Raw genomic sequence first — 24,933 nt, forward strand, 5'->3', positions numbered from 1 at the left:
CTGTCTGCAGAAGGAAGCATGAAGTGCTCCAAAATCTCCTGGTAGACGGCTGCGTTGACCCTGGATTTAACGAAGCACAGTGGACCAGCACTAGCTGATGACATGGCTCCCCAAATCAACACAGACTGTGGAAACTTCACGCTGGACTTCAAGCATCTGGCATTGTGTGCCTCCTCATTCTTCCTCCAGACTCTGGGTCCTTGGTTTCCAAATGAGATGCAAAAGCTGCTCTCATCAGAAAAGAGATTTGGGTGCTTTGCATGTCATGAGTCTATCTCATATATTAGTTTCACCTTTAGAGTTGAATTACTGAAATAAATGAACTTTCCTACGATATTCTAATTGAGTTTCACCTGTATGTCCTCTTCCTGGCCTCCACTTAGCGGAAATTATTATTTTCTTGTTTTTCTATAACTCTTTCTTGGCTGAGTCCTGGTACACCAGTTCCATGCCTTGCAGCAGTTCAAAAGCACGTCAAAGTGCAAGTAGATAAATAGGTACCGCTCTGGCGGGAAGGTAAACGGCATTTCCGTGCGCTGCTCTGGTTCGCCAGAAGCGGCTTAGTCATGCTAGCCACATGACCTGGAAGCTGTATGCCGGCTCCCTCAGCCAATAAAACGAGATGAGCGCCGCAACCCCAGAGTCGGTCATGGCTGGACCTAATGGTCAGGGGTCCCTTTACCTTTACTTAAAGAGCTGAAGAAAGAGCTAGAACAGCTTGCTTCCAAATTAGCTTTCCCAAAGGTTGCAAGATATGAAAAGCAAGGTGGAACAAGGATTACAGAACAGAGCTGGATCCTTGTTCTTTCACTCCACAATATTTGATATCAAATTACTTCAGCTAAGTAATTTAGACCCACAAGCTAATAAGATAGCTCTTGTGGTTTGTCCACATTATGATAAAATATGGCAATAGCATTTATGAGATACTCAGTTATCTTAACTTTTGAACTTCTGCAAGAGCGCAATACATCTTAGATATGTGGAAGTTTTATTTTTAAAAAACTAAAGCAGAGACGTGTTCTTACTTTTAATAGTAGCATGTTGCTTGATAGCAATCCCAGATTTATTTTTAGTGGATAAACAGTAGCAAGAGTTTTCAGTAACCTCATTAGAAGCCTTTGGCGATTAAAGGAAATCTACAGGTGAACAGTACATCAACTATCCAAGCAGCTCAGACTAGATTAGATCAGCATATTAGTTCTAATTTCACTGGCTGGGATGAAGATGGAAAAGTAGACAACTAAGAACTGGGAGTGTTGCTTCAAAATTAAGGCTCTGGGGCCCATAAGCCTATTTTTCCAACTGCTGCAAGTGATCCATTAAAGCCCCAAGAACAGGGCTGGCCAACATAGCACCCTCCAGATGCTTTTATTATTATTTATTAAATTTCTATACCTTCCTTCATCTCAGGATCACAGGGCAGTTTTCAATATAAGAACACATAAGAATACATACCATAGTAGCAACAATAACCCTCTCACAAACACATAGTTTAAGAAGGTCACAGATTGTTTAATTGTTCAATTGAAATTACCATCAGCCTCAGATGGGAGTTGTAGTCCATCAGCATCTGACAGACACCATGCTGGCTGCCCTTGCTCTAAAAGAACAATTTCGGGCTTCTTTTTCAGCATTGCCCAAAGAGGAACAAGACAGTATGGTGAATATGTTATCAGTTCTACAAGGTAAGCTTTTTGCCCAGTTGCCCTGCCAATCACACTAAACCTTGTGGTTCAGGTGGTGCAGTTATCTAAACTTCCAAATGTCCATGGTCATTGCCACTGCAGAAAATTACAAACACAGGGATTTCAAAATATGAATAATTAGGAAGTAGCCCTTAATTAACATAAATTTGTGGGTCCTATAAGCCATCAGCTCAGGAAAAACTGGTGGGCCTATCAATAACTGGAACCTTTTGAACTTAGATGCCAAGCCTCATCCTATAAAGTGAAGTGCTAGTCCTGCTAACTCCAGAAATGTCAAATAATGCTAGGGAAACAAACAGGCTCAGGTGATGAACAATTTAAAAATAGGGCTGTGATCTATATTATAGCCTACTATCTCATGAACAAGATTGGAAGGGCACAGGAATGAGGAATGTTGACACTCCACGCACATTAGAAGTAATCTTCCTTGCTGTCCTGAAGCCCCTAAACCAGTGAGGGTTTTTTATATACTTTAACACACCTACTGCATCCTCTCCATGGAATGAGGCATACGTTGCATATTTATCTGAAATTATGCATTCTATCCACTTTGGCATAACACAGATGACAACTCTTGCTACTATTAACATAGCAGGAGTTCCTAATTTCAGACGGAGTTGTTTGTTCTTCCAAGTCACTTCACTCTGATACATCCAACTCTAGACCTAGTCATTTGTTCATGCTGCTTTATCAATAACAGAGAGAGAATGCCATTAAAACAGTTGTTAGGTCAAGGGGTGGGGCAGGGGACAACAGCAACAAATCACTGGAGACTATCACTAAAATAGTCTATGCCTAACTGGCAGTAGCTGTCTACTTTAGGAATAACAACCTGTTACAATATAAGAAAGTACGTTTAGGCTACAATCCTACACATATTTACATGGGATAAAGCTCTACTGAACTCAGCTGGGTTTACTTCTGAGTAGAGATAGACAGGTTTCAAGTACTTAAAATGAGGCTCATAAACACAAATTTACTTATTACCACAAATCCTTTTCTGCATGTTCCGTCTCTGTATTGACTTTCAAGTACACATGGAGCAGGACCACCGGATGTGATCCTGCTTTCCCTGCCATGTCTTCAATCTGCAGGTAATGTTGCAAGCAAAGGTCTAAAATAATTCTTCTTACCATCAAGAAAAAGGCATGAAACCAGACCCCAAAGATTCCAATATTTTGGAATATAAAGTAGGTTTATCACAGAGGCTTTTAAAAAACTGGCTTAGTCACTATGCAGAAAGAGAGGTATACTTCAGTTGTGGGAAAGAAAATATATTAAGCTAAAATTCCATGAAATGTAGAAAGTATGGGGCATAATACGTATACAAAGATATCTGACTCACTAAGAAGGTTTTTATTACTACTAGCTATTGGCATGGTACACACAAAAGGCAAAGCCACTGAAAGACATTGGTAGCAATGCAGAAGGTAAGTGCACTTTAGTCTCCGATGGGAACAGAACTGGAGAGGACAGTTAAGTGCTTAAATTCCATTTATTTTATTTGGGTTGAATATGCTTAATGTTCTGTGTGTGGTGCTCAGCCTGTGAGACTGCCGTTTGCAAGGTAATATAATAACATCATCTGACCATAATGTGTACTGTCAAAAAACCCTACATATGTTCACTGGAGCAAATTATTCATTAAGGTTTTTTTGATTACCAAATAATTTAGTACTATGGCTATTATGAATCATCACCACAAAGCAGCATGCTAAATGCATATTACTAAACAAGCTGACGTATTAGCTCATTTATCTGAAAGGCTTCCTCATGAAAAGGAAAACTGTGGTTACAGAAATTAAAAATATTTCTTTTGAAACCTGGGTTTGATTAAGAGCAGAGGTGAGGGACCTGTGGCCTACCAGGGGTTGCTTGACTCCATCTCCCATCAGTTCTAGCCTGCATGGCCAATGGTCAGTGAAGGTCACAGGTTCCTCATCTCCAGTATAAAGTATCTAACACAAAGAGAAAATAGCAAAACAAACCCTAAGGCTATTCTAGGCCATTGCTGCCTGCTACAAGAGAAACTACTGAGGAGAAAATAGATTAATGTGGATTACAGTTAGAGCAGAATGAACCTTTTTATCTGAAATATTGATTTAAGAATTAAGTGTCTATTCCTGGAGTTTAGGTTTTTGTTGCAGTTTTTTTTAAAAAAATACTTCAGCTCTCTGGACAACAGCCTATGCACAACCATAGAAAACACACACTGCAACGCTCTAAAACTTTCATGCAAGGTAGACCAGATGCTGATTAAAACATAAAGTCTATTCATTAAAAGAGTGGTTGCAACAGGTCATGGCTGATTTCATGGCTTAGCTATCTGCGGAATACATCTTTCTTCACTACATCTGGTTAATACATGAATAAAAAATCTGGATAGATCCTTCAAGAACACTAAAAAATTTCATTTTGACATCATGCAGCACACCTTCCAAATACTCTTATCTTCAAGACAAAATGAAATGCTAAATCCTTAAGGATTTTGTAAATTAATTAATAACACTTTAAAGAAGTGCAAGTAGACCTCCATTTGAGCAATGGGAATATGGCACTCCTCTCCCTCACTGCAACCCTCTTCACCTCATTAAATTCCACTTGAAGTGACCCTCTGGAACAGCATGAGATGGCATGTGCAGGCTGCAGTGAGAAGGAATTAAGAGGTTCTTCTTGTTCATACCTGTTACCATTTATCAAATATCAGAAAAAATCGTCTTGGCAAAGATGCCAGAAGCTAGATCACGGCAAAGATGCCAGGGCAGAATTAATTGGATTGCATAATGCAACACAAAGCTTAGAACTGCAATTCTTCTTCTTCTTCATCATCATCATCATCATCATTGTGGAACGCATATAGGCAACCGGAAAGAGGTCAAATACCATTCCATTTCCTCCCTATGCAGTATTCTGGAAGGAAATGGAAGAGACAAGCACCCTTATATTTGGCAGCTGCTATTACACTGGGAAGCCTACTTAAAGGATGAAGAAACAGCAGGTTGAGTCATTACAAGTGGACCTTTGCTGACAAGACTTGAAGACTGAAACAGGATGTGGCAATAAAGAGGCACATACAGTGGTACCTCAGGTTAAGAACTTCATTCATTCTGGAGGTCTGTTCTTAACCTGAAACTGTTCTTAACCTGAGGTACCACTTTAGCTAATGGGGCCTCCTGCTGCCACCGCCGGGCAATTTCTGTTTTCATCCTTAAGCAAAGTTCTTAACCTGAGGTACTATTTCTGGGTTAGTGGAGTCTGTAACCTGAAGCGTCTGTAACCCGAGGTACCACTGTACTAAGGTGTGTCCTGACTCCTAGTCCAGAAAACACCAACTCACACAATGTCACCAAAGGATTTTTTTTACAGCATTTCTAAACCAACAGGTTGAGCCTAATCAGATGATACTTTAGTGATACACTTATATATCTTTGGAGAATGGGGAACAATTTGAATAAGAAGCAAATTTACATCTGAAAAGCCAATAATCACAATAATGCATATTTAGGCTCTAAGCTAACAATGAATATATTCAGCTTTTTAAAAAATCATTACAGCATTGGAGACACAGGAACATAGGAGCTGACATGGGCCCATCCAGCTCTGTACTATCTACACTGACTGACAGCAGATCAGCAAGGGGGAATGTTCCCTCCCTGCCAGCTGAGTGGTGCAGTGTTTAAGTCCCTTTGCTAGCAGTGCTCACTGGAGGAAGGAACAACTCCCTCCAGCAAATGCTGCTAGGAGAGGGACTCAGGAGCGGCAGCGGTTTCACCAGTGATATATACTGCTGAGTGAAGCCCACATCGTGGTCTGCTCCTCATACTGGTACTGGGCAATATATCGCCCAGGCCTAATAGACAACAGATGTTAGGCTATCCCTGTCCAGATAGGCGTGCAACTAGGCCACCAGCCAAATCAAGGCCACCTGAGCCTCAAGCGGCAGCAGCAGATCCAGAAATACCCACTGCTTCTGAGGGAGTGTAACCCCATCAAGAGCAGGCAACCTCTCATCCATTCAGTCTAGGAAACAAACCACTAACAGTGCATCTGTCATATCTGGATTGAGCTTCAGTTTGTTTTTCATTAAATATTTTTAGGCGCCAGGCAAAAATATTCCCTCTTCAAACAGGCCTTTGGCTAATTAATATTCTACAGCCTTTTAAATGTGTCTGTGGGAAGCAGAGTTATTGTTTTGCTGCTTTGCTCTACTTACTTACTTGTTTTTATCCTGTATTTTATTCTGTGAACTGCCCTTAGATCTTATTGTCTAATAAATAAACAAATAACTGATCCAAGCACCTTGTCCATATCCTCGAAACTTACTAACTGAAACTCATTCAACATAGCAGGACTAGACAGTGCTCTGGACACCTTTCAAGATTCATCTGCTGTAACAGAGTCGAGATCCCAGTGGATACAAATGATTTGATCCTTAAAATGCTTTGCAAACAAGTCACAGCAAGCTACCATCAGTTCTGTAAAGACTCCCAAATGCCTGATGCTGAAGTAACCGTCAGATTATAAACCACATTATTAAGATCTCAAACGGCATTACTATTAAAACTGTACAAATGTAGAAACAGCTACCCTGAGAAAAGTCCATACTTACTTTACAAATAAAACTTATCAAATTGTTCAGTTGTGTGTAACCCAGAAAAATACCGTATTTTTCGCACCATAGGACGCAGTTTTTCCGTCTTAAAAACTAAGGGGAAAAGTCTGTGTGTCCTATGGAACGAATGCAGGGGGGGCGGGAGGCAAGCAGGAAAAGCCCCCAAGAGCCACACACAAGCTTTGTGCGGCTCTTGCGGGCTTTTCCCTCCCCAGGAGGGAGAAGGGACTGACGCGGCCAGTCAGTCCCTTCTCCCTCCTCTAGAAAAGCCTTGCGCAATCTCTCCAGCCGCGGGGAGGCTGCGCAAGGCTAAAGAGGAAGCCCGGGCAGCGAGCGCGATCCATCCCGCTTGCTGCCCGGGCTTCCTCTTTTGCCTAGCATGCCTCTCCAGCTGCGGGAGGCTGCACAAGGCTAAAGAAGCCAACTTTTTAAAAAATCTCTCTATCTCTACCTCTTTTTCTTTTTTCGTCCTTTCTCCACCCCCTTATTTTCCTCTGGATCAGTGTTTTTAGTTTGGAGGGGGGGGAATATTATAAAAAAGGAAACTTTGCAGCTTTTATTTTAGTATACAATAAAAACAGATTAAACAAAACACAAGAGAAGGAACTAGCATAGAAGAAGAGGAGAAAAGGGAAAGAGGGGGGATACAAAGCCATTTACCAGAGGTAGATCTTAACCCTTGCCTCACCTGGGAGCTTCTCTGGGCAGGAATTCCCTCGGCTTAAGTGGGGTGAGGGAAGAGTGGCAGGTAGGGGGGTACCTACCTAGACAGTGAAGCCACATGTCTCTCCAATGAAAATTGGGAGTGGGCATTGTGTGAAGTGGCTGTGGATCTCCTGCCGCAGAAGTGTAGGACTGTATAGAGTTGGGAGGGCCACCCGAGGGTCATCTAGCCCAGCCCCCTCACAATGTAGGAATCACAGCTAAAGAACGCCAGGCAGATGGTCCCCCAACCGCTGCTTAAAAGCCTCCAGTGGTGGAGACCCCCAACAACTTCTGTGGTCACAGAATTGCAGGGTTGGAAGGTAACCCCAGGAGTCATCTAGTCCAGCCCCGGTGGACAGCAGGCATGATCCATCCCATTGTGCAAGGCTAAAGATGCTGCTCAAGGCTAAAGAGGAAGCGCGCAGCCTGTCCATTGCTCTTTGGGGCTGGGGGGGGGGGATATTTTTTCCCTTGATTTCCCCCTCTAAAAACTAGGTGCGTCCTGTGGTCCGGTGCGTCCAATAGAGTGAAAAATACGGTAGTAAACATTTCTCACACTGAAGCAATTCTGCCTTTCACACTCCCATTATCACTGAAATTTAAATGACTTAATGCATAGATACACATGCAAGTATTATTTTGTGACACTGTTAAGAAGCAAACAGTTCTCCAAAATTATTAAACTGAGACAGTATGTCAGAAGGATTTTATATGTGACTGAAGAGAAATATTGTTATTGTGCCACTCATGTTTTCACAATATATTCCTGGAAAAAAGGAGTCTGTTCCATGAAAATATAATTATGAATCATGCAGCTCAACCTCTGCATAAAACAGGCTGAAAGTGGAACAATGCATGAGTTTAAGTATTTTTTTAGGTTAAGGAGTAAATACGCAATATGAGTATTTTTAAAAAACCATAAAGGCCTACACTGAAGACTTCAAGCAATTGTGGATTCATTTAACTAAGAGTGAACTAAAAAAAATTTAAGCTGCACACAAATATTTTCTTTCACTGTCTTTGAATAAAACTTGGATACAATTAGTTTCTCCCAAAACTAGAAAGATTAAACAAAAACAATAGAGAAAATTATAGAGCATATATAAATTGTTTTCAAAACAAACAAAGGCATTCCTCCAGATTACATTATTTTCCCCTAATTGAAAGTTTGCTTTTATAGTGCTCTCTTGCTTACTGATTTGTAGACTTTGGTCTTCACTTGAAGTTGCCAGTTTAAGCTCCACTGTATTAAAAGCTATTAAAATTACTTAAACACCACATCTTTCTTAACATTCAAAAGGAGAGACAGCACAGACTGTATTTTAATTAAAGTAGAACATATTTCAACACAATGTGAATGTAGGATGTCTCTAGAGTGGTTTCTAAAAATGACATACTGTCTCTGTGCTGTAGATGCTGCACCTTTAAATAATCAAGTTAATTTAAAGCAGTCAGGGAGAGGATTCATTTGCTTACTTGTATCCAGCTGTTGGCCTTCAATTCCACAGGGTTCTGTGGTTCACCACTGTACAGACAACATAAGCACCACATTAGAATCTTCTGGCATTCGTCTGCAGATAGCAAACCAAATAAGAATATTAAAAAAAAAAAATCAAAGCAGAGCAAGAGCAATCTTTTGTTCATGTTAATAAACAAAAAATCCCAAGGTCTAAAGCCAGTCTTTATCCTTTATCTACGAAAGCATATATATATATATATATATATTAATTTTTTATTTCAAAGTAATTCCATTAATCCCATATAATAATGGTTTAAACAATGTAGGAACCTGTTAATATTGTTTTTAACAATGCTTTTCAATGACATACTGGAAGGGGAAGGGGCAGAATTTCTAATATATTGAGGACCTCCATGCTAACAGCAGTCCCTGAACTATGGGGGAATGATTAACTCATCATATAAACGGTCCAGCATAATGTTTTTTATTACAAGCTATATCAAGTCAGACCAAGCTGGCTTTCTGCCATGTAGATAACTTTATACTCTAGCCGGACAGCTTCTAAATGCAAAACATCTTAGTAGGGCTACTAAAAGACAACTTTCAATCTCGGCTCTTGGTGCCTATAAGGACTACAGCAGGTTATAATGGGCCTTCTTAGAAAAAAAGTTAGAAAAAAATGAATATGGGATAGATATTTATTAAAATTATTGCTCAGTTTCACCAAGCCTTCACAGCAGTAGTTTGGATGAATGCATTTAATAGGGGTAAATAATTTTAATGAGGGAACAAAACCAGAGGGCCCACTATTTCCATTGCTCTTTGCAATTTCTAAAGAGCCACTAGCTAATGTGTTGCATAGTAAAGGATGTTAAAATTAATGAAATTATTCAAGTCATTAGATTGTACAATGATGAAACAATAGTCTTGCTACTTTCACCTACAACTAACGTATGGTCAGAGCCAGCAAATTTATAGCCAATTTGCAACTCAATTATCTAAAATCAGAAGTACTCTGGGCATAAACCTATCCATTCAGTAAAACATTAAGATGCTTCTGGGACTGTCAGTACACACAAATCTATGAAGTAACTTAGACCAAGTTCTCAGGTATTTATATGCTATCTAAGGAAGCTTAATTAAGGGTGAGTGATGAAGAAAGTTAAATGGGACCTAAAGCACAGGAGGTGGGGTAGATTATGGCTGGACCACATTATGGCAGTAAACACAACAGTTCTGCCCAAAATCATTTTATTGCTTTAAAACTAGTTCACAGGTGGTACCTGTTATCTTATATTAGGTTTATCTCATGTTAGCAGCTCCAACAGATGTAACTGGTGGAGAGGGAAAGGGTTCATAATTTCATATCTGGTGGTCTTGTGTAGTTGTCATAGTGTTTGGGGGGAAATGTTTATGCTGTAATGTATGCGGTAACAAGATAGTGACATGATGGATCCCCAAACTATCTTTACTATCTTTAATGGTGCTTTCAAAGAGTTATTCTTGAAAACATGTATCATATTTATTCCTGCATATTTAGTAACAGCTGAACAACAAAATCCTCTAGTCTAGGGTTTCCTAAACTTGGGTCTTCAGCTGGTTTTGGACTACAAATCCCATCATCTTTGAACACTGGTCCTGCTAGCTAGGGATGATGGGAGTTGTAGTGCCAAAACAGCTGGAGACCCAAGTTTGGGAAATCCTGCTCTAGACAATTTTCAACAGATCCTTGGTATCAAAAGTTGCAATAAATGACCCTTTTAGAGAACATGAGAATATTCTTTTGCATTTGCTAGTTCACATTAAACCACAGTCTATTTTAACTATGGTTCAGTAAGACATGCAAACCAGGCCAGCATAAAGATAACTTAATGTGTTCCAGAAAATACAACTCAAGTCTCGGTGGTTTCAATAGCAGTTAAGACACTGTAACTGCAAGTGGATAGGAGGACAATAAGATCTTTAAAAAATATTTTATCACTTAAGGTATTATTATTTTAGTGCAGGGATGGAGAACCTGTGGCCCTCCAGGTGTTGTTTGATAACTACACTCATCATCCCTGACCCCTGCCAATACCAGCTGGGGCTGATGGGAGTTAGAGTCCAATAGTCAATATTCCAAAAACTAACAAAATAAAAAAACAAATATTTTTATTTCACAAAGCTGATTTCAAAAACTCACCATAGCCAATGACAAAGGGGTTCCAACAAAGTCTTCCCAATAATTGACCAATTAGTGGAAACTCTTGGATTGCACTAGTACAGTTCTGAAAATAAAGAGAATAGTAAACCAAAAATATTGCGTGTCTAAATATACTGGGGGCCCAAAATAAAAGGGGTTTGGAGAAAGTATCTGTAGAGAAGAGCCTCTTCAAAGACAAAGCTTGTATTCCATCATTGTTGAGCTCACCCTAAGAACTTTGCAGATGCTTCCACAAAGATGGCACTTTTTAAGATTGCACTGACCATAATGGAGAAACTTTGCGGGACACAAATGCAAATTCAAAATAGGTTAAGCTCCCACCATACACTTGGCGGGGAGGGGGGGATGGAGAGCATGTGGACAATGTGCCCCTCCCCTGTCCTGCATAGAAACTGCTGGCCAAACACTACTCACTTCAGTATTCTTTCTTGCAGGATGCTATTAAAAACATGTGAGACAGTAACGAGAACAGTGATGGAGATTCAGTGGCCTTTCAGATATGGTTGAAGTCCACCTAACCAGCAGCCCCAACTAACATGGTCAATGGTCAGATTATGCAAGCTGTAGTCCAGCAACATCTGAAGGGCCACAGAATCCCTATCCCTGTTTTAGGACACGAAAACCTCCTACAACTCAAGGTTAGAAAGCATGAAATCCACATGTAACGTGAGATAATCACATGTTCATGACACTCAAACATAATCTGTAGTTGACCAAGAGTAGCCTCTGGGTGTATCAACATACAACATAGTCCACCAGCTTCCTGCAATAAAGCTTCCTGTATGCCTGAAAGTGCAAGAACACATTGAAGGCTGCAATACATGGCTGGAGAGTTGCACCTGGCCTCAAAAAGAGGCGGTTTGGTGGCTTCCTTTCCAAAACTGGCAATAATTCCTCATCATAGATCAAACTTCTTTCATAAATATTGCAAGACCTTTCTATTTAGCCCACTTTCTGTGTGTGGCTAGGATGATGCTTATAAAGCGTGCGGTTTTAATAGTTGTTACATGAAGAAAAAGAAATTAAAAATTAACACATGGTTTTGATATATTGCTCTTTTCCCTAGCTTTCAAGATGGGATGGATTAAGTCAAATAAATAAAAATAACAAATTATTCAAAATGTCATGCCTCTTACATCATACTATGGATTATACGAAGGATTGAGTAGAAACTACAGTACAAAGAAGTCATGAAGTTTCTGTTACTGTTTGCTATATTCTACATGACATCATACTTAAGTCAGTTATAACCTGAAATTTAACAGACACTAAAGCTACAAAACCTAAACAACGTTTAACCAAATGGAAAGCAGCTTTGCTATAAAAGTAATGCATGGTGTAGTTTATAAACATTCTTACGCAATCAGTCCATTTTTTCCATTTTTGTAGTTTTACTGTCTAATAAACAGAAGCTTTTAAAATGGTACTAACCTAAGATAATATATAAGTAGCAGAAAAGAAAATTGTCACAAGCTGCTGCAATAAATGCTTCAGATTCATCCCATAATTGGAGCTAGGCTTGAGCAAGATTTTGTAGAAAGGTAGAATATAAATTCAACAAACAAATAAATGAATATTGGGCCATAAGATGAATCTGTGGCCAAGTTCCACAAGACATTCATTATAATTAGGCATTTCAGGAGGTGGGAATCAGTTTCACAAACACATAATGTAATTCATCACTGGTCTATAGCTTATTTTTCTATAGTCCATCAGATATTTGACAATTATTATCTATAAACATTTTTCTCATCTTTTATACTAGTAATGTAGGCTAAATGCTGTAGCAGTAAAATACATTTTCATGCATACAGATATAGCAAAATGCCCCAATGACTAATAAATTGTTTTCTAAAAAATGGTAAGGAATTCCAGGGCAATACTAATTTTGCACAGGCGCAACTAGAAATAAGAAATATTTGCTTGTGATCCAACGATGGTGGCCTGAAATTTCTTTGAATGCCACATCAGTAGGGTTACTGTGTCAGCAGACTCCTTAAGATTTAAGAGATAAGTTATAGTATTGCATGTTAAGAGTCTTTAAATAATCCAATTTATGACCTGAAAACCAGAATCAAATACTTGTTTATTTTAAAGTATTTTTTAAAAGGTTACTGTGTTGAGTAGGAAATCTCATGTGAGAACATAACCAATCAAAAAGAAAAAGCTCCTTTCACAATAAATCAGGAACACAGGAAACACATTCCTGTTTGCATTACCTGTGGCTGCTTCACCAATTTGCTTCTGTGATCCAGCAATACATTAGGTCAATGCTACAAGGCTCTCTGCTACTGTTAGCTTTCTGTCTTGTCAAAATGTGGGGTGCAGAACGTTTCTGTAACAGTCTTCAAAACAGTTCATTCTTCCAGTTAATTCACTTACCATATGTTTCAAAGCTCCATAAATCTGTAGTAGAAATTCCTGTAATTCAGGCAAGTGAAGGCAGACATCTTGCTGAGATTCTGAAGTGCTTGTCTGACCCCATTCAATAGTCTTGTGCAGCCAAAACTCGAAGCTGAATTTAGTGACTCTAGTATCTTTGGCCATCGCCTCACCTTGATAGTTAAAAAGATGGATGAGAAAGTTCTTCTGTGATTAAAAAAACAGTAACACTTTGCTAACATTTAACACATGATGAGATACATGATTAAAAATGTTTGCAGTTTGCATGATGCATGTGAATCTATTGGCTCCTAAAATGGAACATTTCTACATTTCTGTGTAGAAGTGGAAGAAGAATAATCATTACAATATATTGGAAAAAAAACTGTTATGTTCCTGCATTTTTACTATTTTCTAATCAATACTTTGCTAAACCAGCAGTGAAACAGCATTCTGGTATGAATAGTTAAGGAAACAGACACACACACACACGCAGAGGCATGTACAAACTGTAACCTTTGGGAAACAAATGCACAGTCCAAATTCTACTTTTTAAACTTAAGACACCCTTGGGCTGCAATACTTCACCCAGAAACCACATGTTTGGAACAAGAGCAATACTGCTAATTCCCAGAATTCACAAATCAGAAGTCTTTTAAAATATCATAAATCACAACTTTCCATGTAAAATACATATTTGAATGTTCTATGACCACATCAGAATTCAAACACAAATTAATGTTTCACATGGAGAGAAGGCAGGTTATCCTTTTTCTTATTTCCTAGAAATTGCAATAATCTATTCAAAGTGCTGATTTTGACCTATAAATCACAACACCTCAAGGACCGCTTCTTTCCATATAAACCTACCCGGGCCCTGAGATCAACTTCTGAGTGAGGCCCTTCTTCGTCTACCTCCTCCTCAAGAGGCCCGGAGGGTGGAAATATGAGAACAGGCCTTCTCTGCTGTGGCTCCCCTTCTCTGGAATGCTCTTCCCAGAGAAGTTTGCCTGGCACCTTCATTATACACCTTTAGGTGCCAGGCAAAAAAGTTCCTTTTTAACCAGGCCTTTGGTTGATTTGATTGACATCCTATTCCCTTTTAAAATGTGGGTTTTTGGGGGGAGCAGGGTGTTATTGGGTTGTTTTTATTTTGATTATGTATTTTGTGGTTTTATCTTTTGATTTTATTCTGTGAACCACCCTGAGACCTCCAGGTATAAGATGGTATATAAACTCAATAAATTAATTAATAATAATAAATTTACTTTCCATGCCCCCCTAGGGCAGATTTATTTGTTTATATGATGGTGATGTGAGACATGGGCATAGTCAGGATTTTTGTTGTGGAGCAGGACTTTGTATGGGGGGGCAAGTACTTTGTGGGAGGGGCAGAACTGACGTGATTGGCGAGTTAATTAAGTATTTCTATTGTTTTACTTGATCTAGGGGGGTCAGCTGCCCCTCTTGGCTACACCCAGGATGTGAGGAACCCACAACAAGTTGCCATTCGGTTCATGACAGCCAAGTTTCTCCAACACTCAAGATCAAGATCACAGCTAACGCTAAGCCAAAAAAGCTTCTAAGATGTGAGCCAGAAAGTGACAAAGATTGTTCATGCCATTGGAACTAAAATCTGTATTGCAGAAAAACCACAAAAAACTATGCCACATGGTGGAAATTTATTGTATTTATCAAGGATACAGGGCCGACGAATACTCTGCCAGTTGTATAAGGTGTAGTAGTACAGTAGTCTACACCCGTTAAGGTGTAGACTACTGTATTACTACTACTGCTACTACTAGCTAGGGCATGTATACAAATCAAGGTATGACTCAAGACAAATTAACGTGGTACGTATGTGTGGCAAAGAAAAGGAGCTTGGAGTTGCATTTTAAGTAGCAAGATGGAAAAATCTGAAAAGTAAATTAAATGAGAAACCTGAGAGCCAGTTGCCTGAGAGCTCCTAGCTCTTTAAAAAAAAAGTAAACAGGGCCCTCCAATTCACATTGGGGCCATCATACTTGGGGCTCGTGGGTCTTTTAAAATCTATTCACTCTTGCAGATACCCATCCACTCAGGTGCCATTTGCTTTTTTATAGAAAACTTATGGATAAAATGATTTTCCCTAACCAAGAAACTAGGAGCTTAAGGGGCATGATGAGATTTACACTGGGGAAAAGCTTAACAAAGCCCTCCCTAACATCCCAATCTCAGAGGTGAATTGGAGGTGCCTAACTAAAGGTACAGGAGATCTGATCACAGTTCTCAAGCACTGCTTAGAACAGGGGTCAGCAAGGCTTACCAGGCTTGGGCCGGATCACTCCCGCAGACATCCTCCATGGGACGGACTGGAGCAGCACAATGCCAAAAATCACATCTGCGCATGTCCACAGCACCGGAAATCACTTCTGCGCATGCCCAGATGCCAAAAATCGCGCCTGCACAGAAGCAATTTTTTTAGTCTGGGCAAGCGCAGAAGCATTTTCCAGAGCCGCGGAAGAGAATCCCCGCGCCTTGCTGATTTAGTGCAGCACACAGCTCGGTTCGGGGGCGGCTCATGGGCCGGTTAAGCGACCCTCATGGACTGCTTCCAGCCCATGGGCCTTAGGCTGCCGACCTCTGGCTTAGAAGAAGCAGTGACAGAAGAGCATGCTTTGGGGCAAACCAATACTACTTTACAGATTACTGCTACTGATACCTGGATGTCATGACCTGGGACCCAGGTGCGGACAACACTACCTCCCTAGATTCCTACCTGCTCACCCCCTCATTTTGGATATTTGTTAACATTATTACAAAAGGTGCAATAAGCCCCCAATGCTGTCTTATCCAAAGGGAAATTAAACCCTGTAGCTCTACTCCTCATCTTCATGCCACTCAGGGAAGTGGGGTGCATAAACTTTATGCTCTCTAGCTTTGGCTACTAGGGGTAGGGACAAGATCAAAGGGACAAGAGAACTAGGGCAGGGCTCCACATCCTATGAGGCGAACCCCCCCTCCATATACCCTATAGTCACCACAGGTTATCTTTTTGTGTGAGATTAAACTCTGATACGTGGAGACTCAGGCAGAAGTTGAACAAATAAGAAAGATTTATTACAAATACAACAAGACACTAAACACTGTCTTTCTTTCTAAGCTCAGAGACTCCTTTCTCTAGCTGTAGACATTTTCCTCAGAGTGGATGTTACACACAGATCAGAACCAACTCTCCAGCTCTCTCTCTCTCTAGCTCTTCTCCTCAAACTATCTCCCTATCTGAACACTCTCTTAGAAACAGAAAAAGTGCTGTCTCCACCCCCCTCTGGCTAGCTGTCTTCATAGTTAATCAGAGGCTCCAGAACCCTGCTGGAGTTTCAAAGTACCACACCACCAGATTCTGGTCTAGCTCAGATGTCTGTCACATTGTACCAGTTTCATTAGGTGGGAGGCATGATTTGTAGACAGCCCTGGTGAATCAACAGGAGAAGGGAATATTTATATTCAGAAATTTGTTGCTGCCAGAAAAAGAAATGGAAAGCAACACCTTACTTAGCAACCTATATGTAGTTGCCAATCTTGATGTTGGCTGAGTTTTTTTTAGAGGTAGAGAAACAACAATAACAGAAAACAGTATTTTTCCATACACTTTTATGAATTTGGATACTACTCAAAGTGGGGAAAGCAACAATTCAACTTGGTGGCTAGTGTTCAAGCAATGTCTGCATTATATATATCAAAGGAAGTATACACAAAGGCCATGTTGTTTTCATTGCAATTACTATTAAAGTTTTTTATGGATCTGGATTAAGTCAAACTATAGTTCCTATTCTTTATTAGTCAATTATTGGAGGAAAAAAAGATAATGAGCATTCAGTTACTGAAGGGCCATTGCAGCAGTGAGGAACAAAAAGCATACTTATTTATCCTATAAAACATGGTGCTTTGAGCGATGGAGGCTGCAGGTGGCAACTGGTGCGACGAAGGGTGGTGGCATAAGAGAAGCACCTCTTTTTCTAGAAAAACAGCCCTGATTCTATGATTCCTTGCAAAGAACAAAATGCACCATGAATAATATCAAAACTGCATCAATCAGAAGCACAACTAGTGCACAGGTGTAATATGTAGACCATAAACTCTTCACAAGTAAAACCATCCTTTAGATGTGTCTCAAGCAGTTCCTCTAACTGAAGTGAATTCGTTAAGACTAGACCTTCAAATTCTTACCTTCTTAATGCAACAAAATTTTAGAGATTTAACACAGTGTTCTATAAAATGTATAACCAATGGTGCATGAAGCCTCTGGGTCCTAATACAACTTTTGTGTTCTCCTATCATGAGCTTAATCTTTCTTGTGGTCAGGGAAACAATCGTATGCACATTGAAAAAGGAAGGTCAGGTGGCTGGCTCTATGGACTTAATGAGGATAAAGAATGGATATCTGTTATTTTATAATTCAAAGATATAATCTTCCAAGGAGTTATTCCGCACTTCTTGCCATTATGGCTATTATACTGTATTAAGATATATGTGAATGAAATATTGATTATTGCTATCACTGAGTCTCTTTACAGAATACATGGAAATTCTATGAATCTATGGAATAGAGCAAGAAAGTTGATTAACACTGTAAAGTGAGGTGTACAATGGAATTATTTAGGTACTTTAATAGCATATAATTTTACACGAGTTCACAGAAACAACTAATAACCACTGAGTCCTACAATTTTACATTGAGATTTTAAATTGAGATAAGATTAGATGGGTTTTTTAAACAGATGATTGCAAATTCTTGCAATCTGGATATAATTACTTTTGATCTTGACACAAGCAAGGGTGATATTGGGATATAATTTGGTGAGCAGAAGATAGCTTTTAGTTTAACAATTCGGAAAAAAATGACTGATTTGGTTTTTCATTACACATATTTTCCCCAAAAGAATGTGTGTGTTTTTGGATAATCTGAACTCAGCATAAAGGATGCTGAAAAAAGCCAAGGTCACTGAAGAAGGCTAATAAGCCCAAACACAGTTGGCTTTTCAATTATCCAGAAAATCTGAATGAATAACATTAAGAACATCTTACGCTAGCATTTCGGCCATATAAAGAGGATGTCGATGCTTTATATAAAAAGCAACACTATAGTGAAAATCGGTTGAGCATTATGACCTCCATGTTTTATTAAACATATTCTCCAAATGTGATCTTTTACCTGTCTCTCAACAGTCTCAGTAATCTGCAACTGGTCCAGGGAAATACGTTAATTAGCCATTAGAGATTTGCATTGTTTAGCTCTGCTACTAATTTGCAGCTGCTCCACTAGGCATTTTTAAGGAGTCTGTCATTTGACACTGTCAGTTTTATGCACCTGAACTTTAGGGCTGGGAATCCAAACTTTGGTATTCAACTAAGCACCACAGAGGATGCACAGCAATGTTCTCAAAAATGTATTTTCTATTACCTCAGAGAGCTTAAACTATCCATCACCTGTAAAAACTTTTCCTTTATATATTCTCAACAAGGGAGCTGTCAGATACCCTCCTTAGCTACAGGTGAAATCTAAAAAAATTAACATGTTAAAAATTAACATGGGATAGTAGTGAACTGAGTTTTACTCTGAGAAGGCCCACTGAAATTAATATGACTAAGTTGGGTGAATTAATTTCAATATGTCTACTCTGAGTAAACTTAGTTGAATGCCACTCATTGTCTTTTTCATAAAGAAGGCGTATGTGTGTGCTTTAGAGAGGGAAAGACAGAGCATTTCTATCACTGCACATGGTGCTTTACAAAGTTATTTACCACAGGAATTCTCATGCTAAGTGCTCCACTTGAATTTGCTATGTGCTGAGGTTTAAGGCAACTTAAACAGATATCCAAACAGTAAATTATATTTACTATCAATACCAGTTCTGTTAGCACCAGAGAGTCTAAGGTCTTGCAATGATAAATTAAAAAAACAAAAAGCAAGAGACCCAAGGGAACTATGACTTACTTTTGAAAATAAGGCCATATTCACAAACAGCTTCTGGATAGTTGGCAAAAAGAGACTTAAAATGCACTCTACTGTATATGACATCTTAGTAGTAAATGAACATGGAAACCAATGAGGAAATCCCTTTTTCCATTTCTTCATTATAACTTTCTAATATACCTATATACTTCCCAAGAGGCCAAGAAAAGCAATGATTTCACTCATTCCATGTATACCTCTCAAAGAAGTCTGCCACTTCCCTAGAGGGAAGAAAAGAATTTCTGCATTACCAAAACTAAGTGAAATCAAGGAAGGAACTCAACACTATGCCTACAGGCTGTTTAAGCAGCACACTGCTTAAAACAAACTCCACTCAACCTTGATGGCACTCAAATGAAAGAGACCATCTGAACTACAAAGTCTTTAAATTCTTTAAAGACTAGTTTAAAGACTAGTTTCAGAAATCCCAACACTTAAGGTGTCCTCCCCCCCCAATTTTCAGACAGTCAGCATTCTAATTTAGTCTGGCAAACTACACGTTACATGCAAGCTTGTGTGAAAGAAAATTGTATTTTGATTAAACAAGAAAGCTTTGCAAGTGATTTTGAACGGAGAAAAGGTTGGGGAAACACCACCATTTCCCTACTCCAAATACACAACCCTAAGCTGATTTCCCATTCAACTCTTTTAAAAAATAGGTCCATTGAGTGAATTCTGGCAAAAAACCAATTGAGAAGGGTGATTGAGAATAGGGAATGGGAAGTAGTTTTCTGCCTCCTCTTGAAACTATGAAAAAACAAAACATCACAACTGGAAGAAAGCAGGGAGGGAGAGGGAAGGAGAGAGGGAAAGGAATGAAGATTGATCTTTGCTTAATCATTTCTACAAGATTAAAAATAGCAAAATGCCTTTAATAACTTAAGAGTGATAAAATATTCCAGAACAGTATCCATGTTATTTGCAGAGCACAAATCAAAAGACGGGAGATCCCATTTGTGTAAAATAATAATAACAACAACAACAACAACAACAACAACAACAACAACAACAATAACAATAACAATATAACAATAACAATATATTATTTTTACCCCGCCCAACAAAATATTAAAATACAGTAGTCTGTTAAACATTAAAAGCTTCCCTAAACAGGGCTGCCTTCAGATGTCTTCTAAAAGTCTGGTAGTTTTTTCTCTTTGACATTTGGTGGGGGGGCATTCCACAGGGCGGGTGCCACTACCGAGAAGGCCCTCTGCCTGGTTCCCTGTAACTTGGCCTCTCGCAGTGAGGTAACCACTAGAAGGCCCTCGGCACTGGAGCTCAGTGTCGGGGCAGAACTATGGGGGTGGAGACGCTCCTTCAGGTATACTGGACCAAGGCCGTTTAGGGCTTTAAAGGTCAGCACCAACACTTTGAATTGTGCTCGGAAACGTACTGGGAGCCAATGTAGGTCTTTCAAGACCGGTGTTATGTGGTCTCGGCGGCCGCTCCCAGTCACCAGTCCAGCTGCCGCATTCTGGATTAGTTGTAGTTTCCGGGTCACCTTCAAAGGTAGCACCACATAGAGCGTATTGCAGTAGTCCAAGTGAGAGATAACTAGACCATGCACCACTCTTGTGAGAAAGTCTGCGAGCAGATAGGGTCTCAGCCTGCATACCAGATGGAGCTGGTAAACAGCTGCCCTGGACACGGATTTGACCTGTGCCTCCATGGACAGCTGTGAGTTCAAAATGACTCCCAGGCTGCGCACCTGGTCCTTTAGGGGCACAGTTACCCCATTCAGGACCAGGGAGTCCTCCACACCTGCCCACCTCCTGTCCCCCCAAAACAGTACTTCTGTCTTGTCAGGATTCAACCTCAATCTGTATTGAGTCCACTCCTGTACTGTTAAATGTATATGGGGCCTAACTCATACCTTCTGCTTATGGAGCTTGGGAGCCAAGATGGCAAGCACGGAATCCCACATCCCCTGTATTCAGTGAACATGTTTTGAAGGTGCAAACAGAGCTAGAATAGTTACAGATAGGTAGCCGTGTTGGTCTGCCATAGTCAAAACAAAACAAATTCCTTCCAGTAGCACCTTAAAGACCAACTAAGTCAGTTCTTGGTATGAGCTTTCGTGTGCATGCATCTGAAGAAGTGTGCATGCACACGAAAGCTCATACCAAGAACTGACTTAGTTGGTCTTTAAGGTGCTACTGGAAGGAATTTGTTTTGTTTAGAGCTAGAATAGTTCTCATGAAAAGGCCTTTTCAGTCTTCCAAACGAAAGCAAGACTGTGAAGACTGACTTGATGTACCACACAGATGCTGAGCATGAAAACAATAGAATCCTGCTTGTGCTGCCCCAGCAGCAGCTGAAAAAGGCACCATAGGATCAGGTTGCCTGACACATTAGACCTTAACCGAGTTTGTTAGCATATATTATAGATGGGAAAGGTCACGTAACCTATGCCATTGACAATGAAATACTATTCCCTCTGGTTTATTTTCAGTTACAATTAAGTTCTTCCAATTAATGCCTACACTACTGCAAGGGTAGACTCCTCTCCCCCCCCCCCCCATATTAACTGTGACCGTTGAGTCTGTCTTCCTATTACATTTCATGCTGCTACAAAATTACCACTGGCTGAGGAGTTCTAGACAATTATAATTCTCCTCCACTTACTCCAGCTGCTTTCGGGGAGAGAACAAAATAAAGCCTTGCTCCTGCCTCAGAACCACCCAGTCAAGTGCTTGTTGTTCTATACTTTTAGGAAGTGGGGAACCCTGTGGAGTTTAGGCATGGGGTATTTGTTACATCCTTCAGAGGCTGTAAGCAGCATTTCTAACATGGAACGGATTAACTTTATTCCATCAAGTAAGCTATCTGGATTAGTGTCTGAATTGTAACATTATAGTAACTTTTGTCAAGTTTTAAAGGCAGTTCCCTACAGTACACCCAAAAGCTACAATCATGGGTTGCATAGGATACAGAGACTATCTGTAACCTCATATATTGTGAAAGCCTTAAGTCAGTAAGAGAGAGGATCCAGAGGAGCACACTAAATTAAATCAGCAAATGAAGCTTTTCAAACTTTACAGAAAAGAGTCCACAAAGTAAGCATCTTCAGAGTGACAGTAGTAAGAAAAAAATAATCCTCAAAATTAAAAGCAAAGGAAACCATTCCTTTGATGGGGTCTCCTTTATCACATTCTAGTTTATTTTAAAGCACTTTATGATGCATAGAAAATAAAATAAAATAAAAACTATATATTAACATGTAGACTGAACTTCCTTTAATACCAAGAACATGAATCAGCTTCATGTGTTTTTGTACATTAAAAAATGTGAATAAAGAATCTGAAAAGCAGTGAAAATGGGAAAGCCAAATTTTCTAAGGTTGCAACACATGCATCTCTAGTCTACAACACAAGAAATGCATTTGAGACAAAATAAAGTAAAACAAAATAGTAAAACAAAAAAATCATTTATTATAAATATACTGATTTAATTAAAATGCAAATTTTATCGAATAATAAATGTTAAGTTGTTAATAGTAGTGAAGTCCACTGAAATTTATAGATGGAAAGTACTATGTAACTGAATGAAAAAAGTGCCAAGAATGAAGTACAACATTTGAAGTCTTCCCTCTCAGTGCAGGAGCTATACTAGGATCAAAGGCAACTGACGCCTCTAGGTATCTGCCAAGATCAATGCTGCCAAAACCTAACACTAAGCAACTAAATACTATGTAAAGTCTACATTGTAGTGTCTGAAAATAGCCAGAAAATAAAAAGCGTTCAAGCCAGAAGTGCTGAGATAGATAACTATGCACCTGCAAGACAGTGTTCCTCCTTTGAGTACAGGAACAACCCAAAATAAAAAGGGTGTTAGTATATATTGCTGGGAACTCCTTAAAAGAAGGGTCCAAGGTCCCCCTGGATGTACACGTTTCCTCAATCCAATGGCATTTACACATAGCACCTTCAATATTTGTTTGAAGTCATTAAATAGCTGCCCCACGGAAGAACTGAGTCTAAGAAATAGCAGCATACCAAAGTCTATATGTGAATATATAGCCAGTCAGGGAACTGAAGCAAGATGTACTCTCTGCCAAATACCTGCATGATCGTACAACTTTTGTTTCGTCTTTACTGGTGGATCCTGACCTTAGAGTTATGATTAACCAGTCATTGCACCTCAGCCTTTGAGTAAGACCAAGACAAGTAATTTTATGTTTTCCACACTCAGAGAGTCCCTGCCACATACAAAATATGAACACTGGATATATCCGCCATACCAATCTTGCTGTCAGCAAGAAAGCTGCATTCTAGATCTCTTTTTGAAAGGGTCGGGAGCTCTTAAGAATAAAACTCAATGCACCTGGTTGGCAGCTGTGAGAACAAGATGCTGGACTAGGTGGACCACTGGCCTGATTCAACAGGCACTTGTACAGATAGTACAAGTATTCCACGCTCCTATACTGCAGTGTTTCAATTCTTAATGCCTTTTTGTAATCCTGTGGCACACTGTGGGGAAATGGTCGGTCTCTGAGCCATTTCTACTGCTACATTTGGTCTCCCCCTTTAGGGAGCACAGTCTCACTCCTAACACAATTACTATCTCTTTGGATGTTATCTCCTTTTAGAGTTAAGCCAAAGGCTTTATTTGCAAATGCACCTGCTACTGGGCACACAGGAACAAGGCTGGTGCACTGTCAAGTCCAATAGGACAGACTGCACATAGAATCAAAGAATTGTGGAGTTGGAGGGGATCACAACCCCCTACAATGCAGGAATCACAGCTAAAGAATCCCTCATAGATGGCCATCCAACTTTTGTTTAAAAAACTCCAATGAAGAAGAGTTCACCACCTTCTGAGGCTGCTAACTTTTGTGTTCCTGGCTTGCTTATTTGAGTGCCATGAGTTTGGCAGGCAGTTTCAGCAGTAAAGACAGTGGTTTTATTTCTCATCCTTTTAGCACCTTAGTTATCTCTTCTGAGGGATGCCTGAGGGCATTAACCTTTGGGGGCATATGCACCAACCCATAATGAGCTCACTCAACATATTAGGTCAAAACTCAACCAGATGCAGTATAGTGTTAACATTTGTGTGTTTTCAATTTGATGTAGATTGTGTACAGATGGATGGTATTAGGCAGCTAGCGAACTATTATATTTAACAACAACATTTATTTGCTGGCCTTTCCTATTTCCAGCCCATGCCCATTGTCAGCTGCCAGAAATTCTCTCTCTCTCCCATCAATGGATCCTTACCCATTTCTCATTCAACAGTTACTGCAGTTTTGAACTTGGGGATTGTATTTCTGAGCCTCAGCAGGCAAGCTCAGCACCTATTTGTTTTGGATTGTGGCCATATCCTTTGTGGCATGGGAATATAAGCAAAATCTAGAGCAATGAAAAGCTGGTGATCATCAGCCTATTAAGTTGGTGACCTGTCTCTATTATTTTGTTGCAACTAGTTCTGCCATGTTCTTGTGGATCTGCACATGCTAAAATCTGGACAAAGCACCCAGGTTGAAGCCAGAACCTCTCCTTTGGCAGTGTTGCACAATTTGGACTAGTGCCTATGGCAGTTCCCTGGCATCTGCATAATCTGGTGTGAGATGTTAGAGAAAATGGAAATGTGGGGTGGGGGGCACATTGCCTCAAAGGAGTGGAGAAAAGCAAACAGGCCATTGCACTTCTTCATAAATATCTGTGGCAATGGGATGATTCAGCATTTGGACAGTTCTCAAAAGCTTCCTGATCTCTATTGGCCAGGCAATGTTCACCCCTCAAACATGGACAATGACATTTGGCTGAAGGATATTCATTCACACTTCCCCAACGCATCAGTGCAGCTGCACTGGTGAAACGGCGTTCAATTGTTTGGCAGTGGAGTTAAAGAGCTGTCTTCCTCCTG

At 39.8% G+C, this 24,933-nt stretch overlaps 1 protein-coding gene across 7 annotated transcripts in view; it reads right to left on the minus strand.

The window, feature by feature from the left end:
* FANCC (FA complementation group C) overlaps nt 1-24,933 on the minus strand; it is a 196,702-nt gene that overhangs the window by 47,753 nt on the left and 124,016 nt on the right. For 6 of the 7 annotated variants that reach the window (XR_014161344.1, XR_014161345.1, XR_014161346.1 and 3 more), the window contains exons 3-5: nt 13,071-13,277; nt 10,668-10,752; nt 8,503-8,597 (exon numbers count right to left, since the gene is read on the minus strand). Coding sequence is in view for 1 of the 7 variants with exons in the window: in XM_081880999.1 (XP_081737125.1) it covers nt 8,503-8,597; nt 10,668-10,752; nt 13,071-13,277 (387 nt within the window). In the remaining 6 variants the exon portion in view is untranslated. The remainder of the gene's footprint in view (nt 1-8,502; nt 8,598-10,667; nt 10,753-13,070; nt 13,278-24,933) is intronic. The other variant, XR_014161349.1, reaches the window with a different exon arrangement.

Source organism: Podarcis erhardii (genome assembly GCF_964252035.2).
Source record: "Podarcis erhardii genome assembly, chromosome: 11".
Taxonomy (NCBI): Eukaryota; Metazoa; Chordata; class Lepidosauria; order Squamata; family Lacertidae; genus Podarcis; species Podarcis erhardii.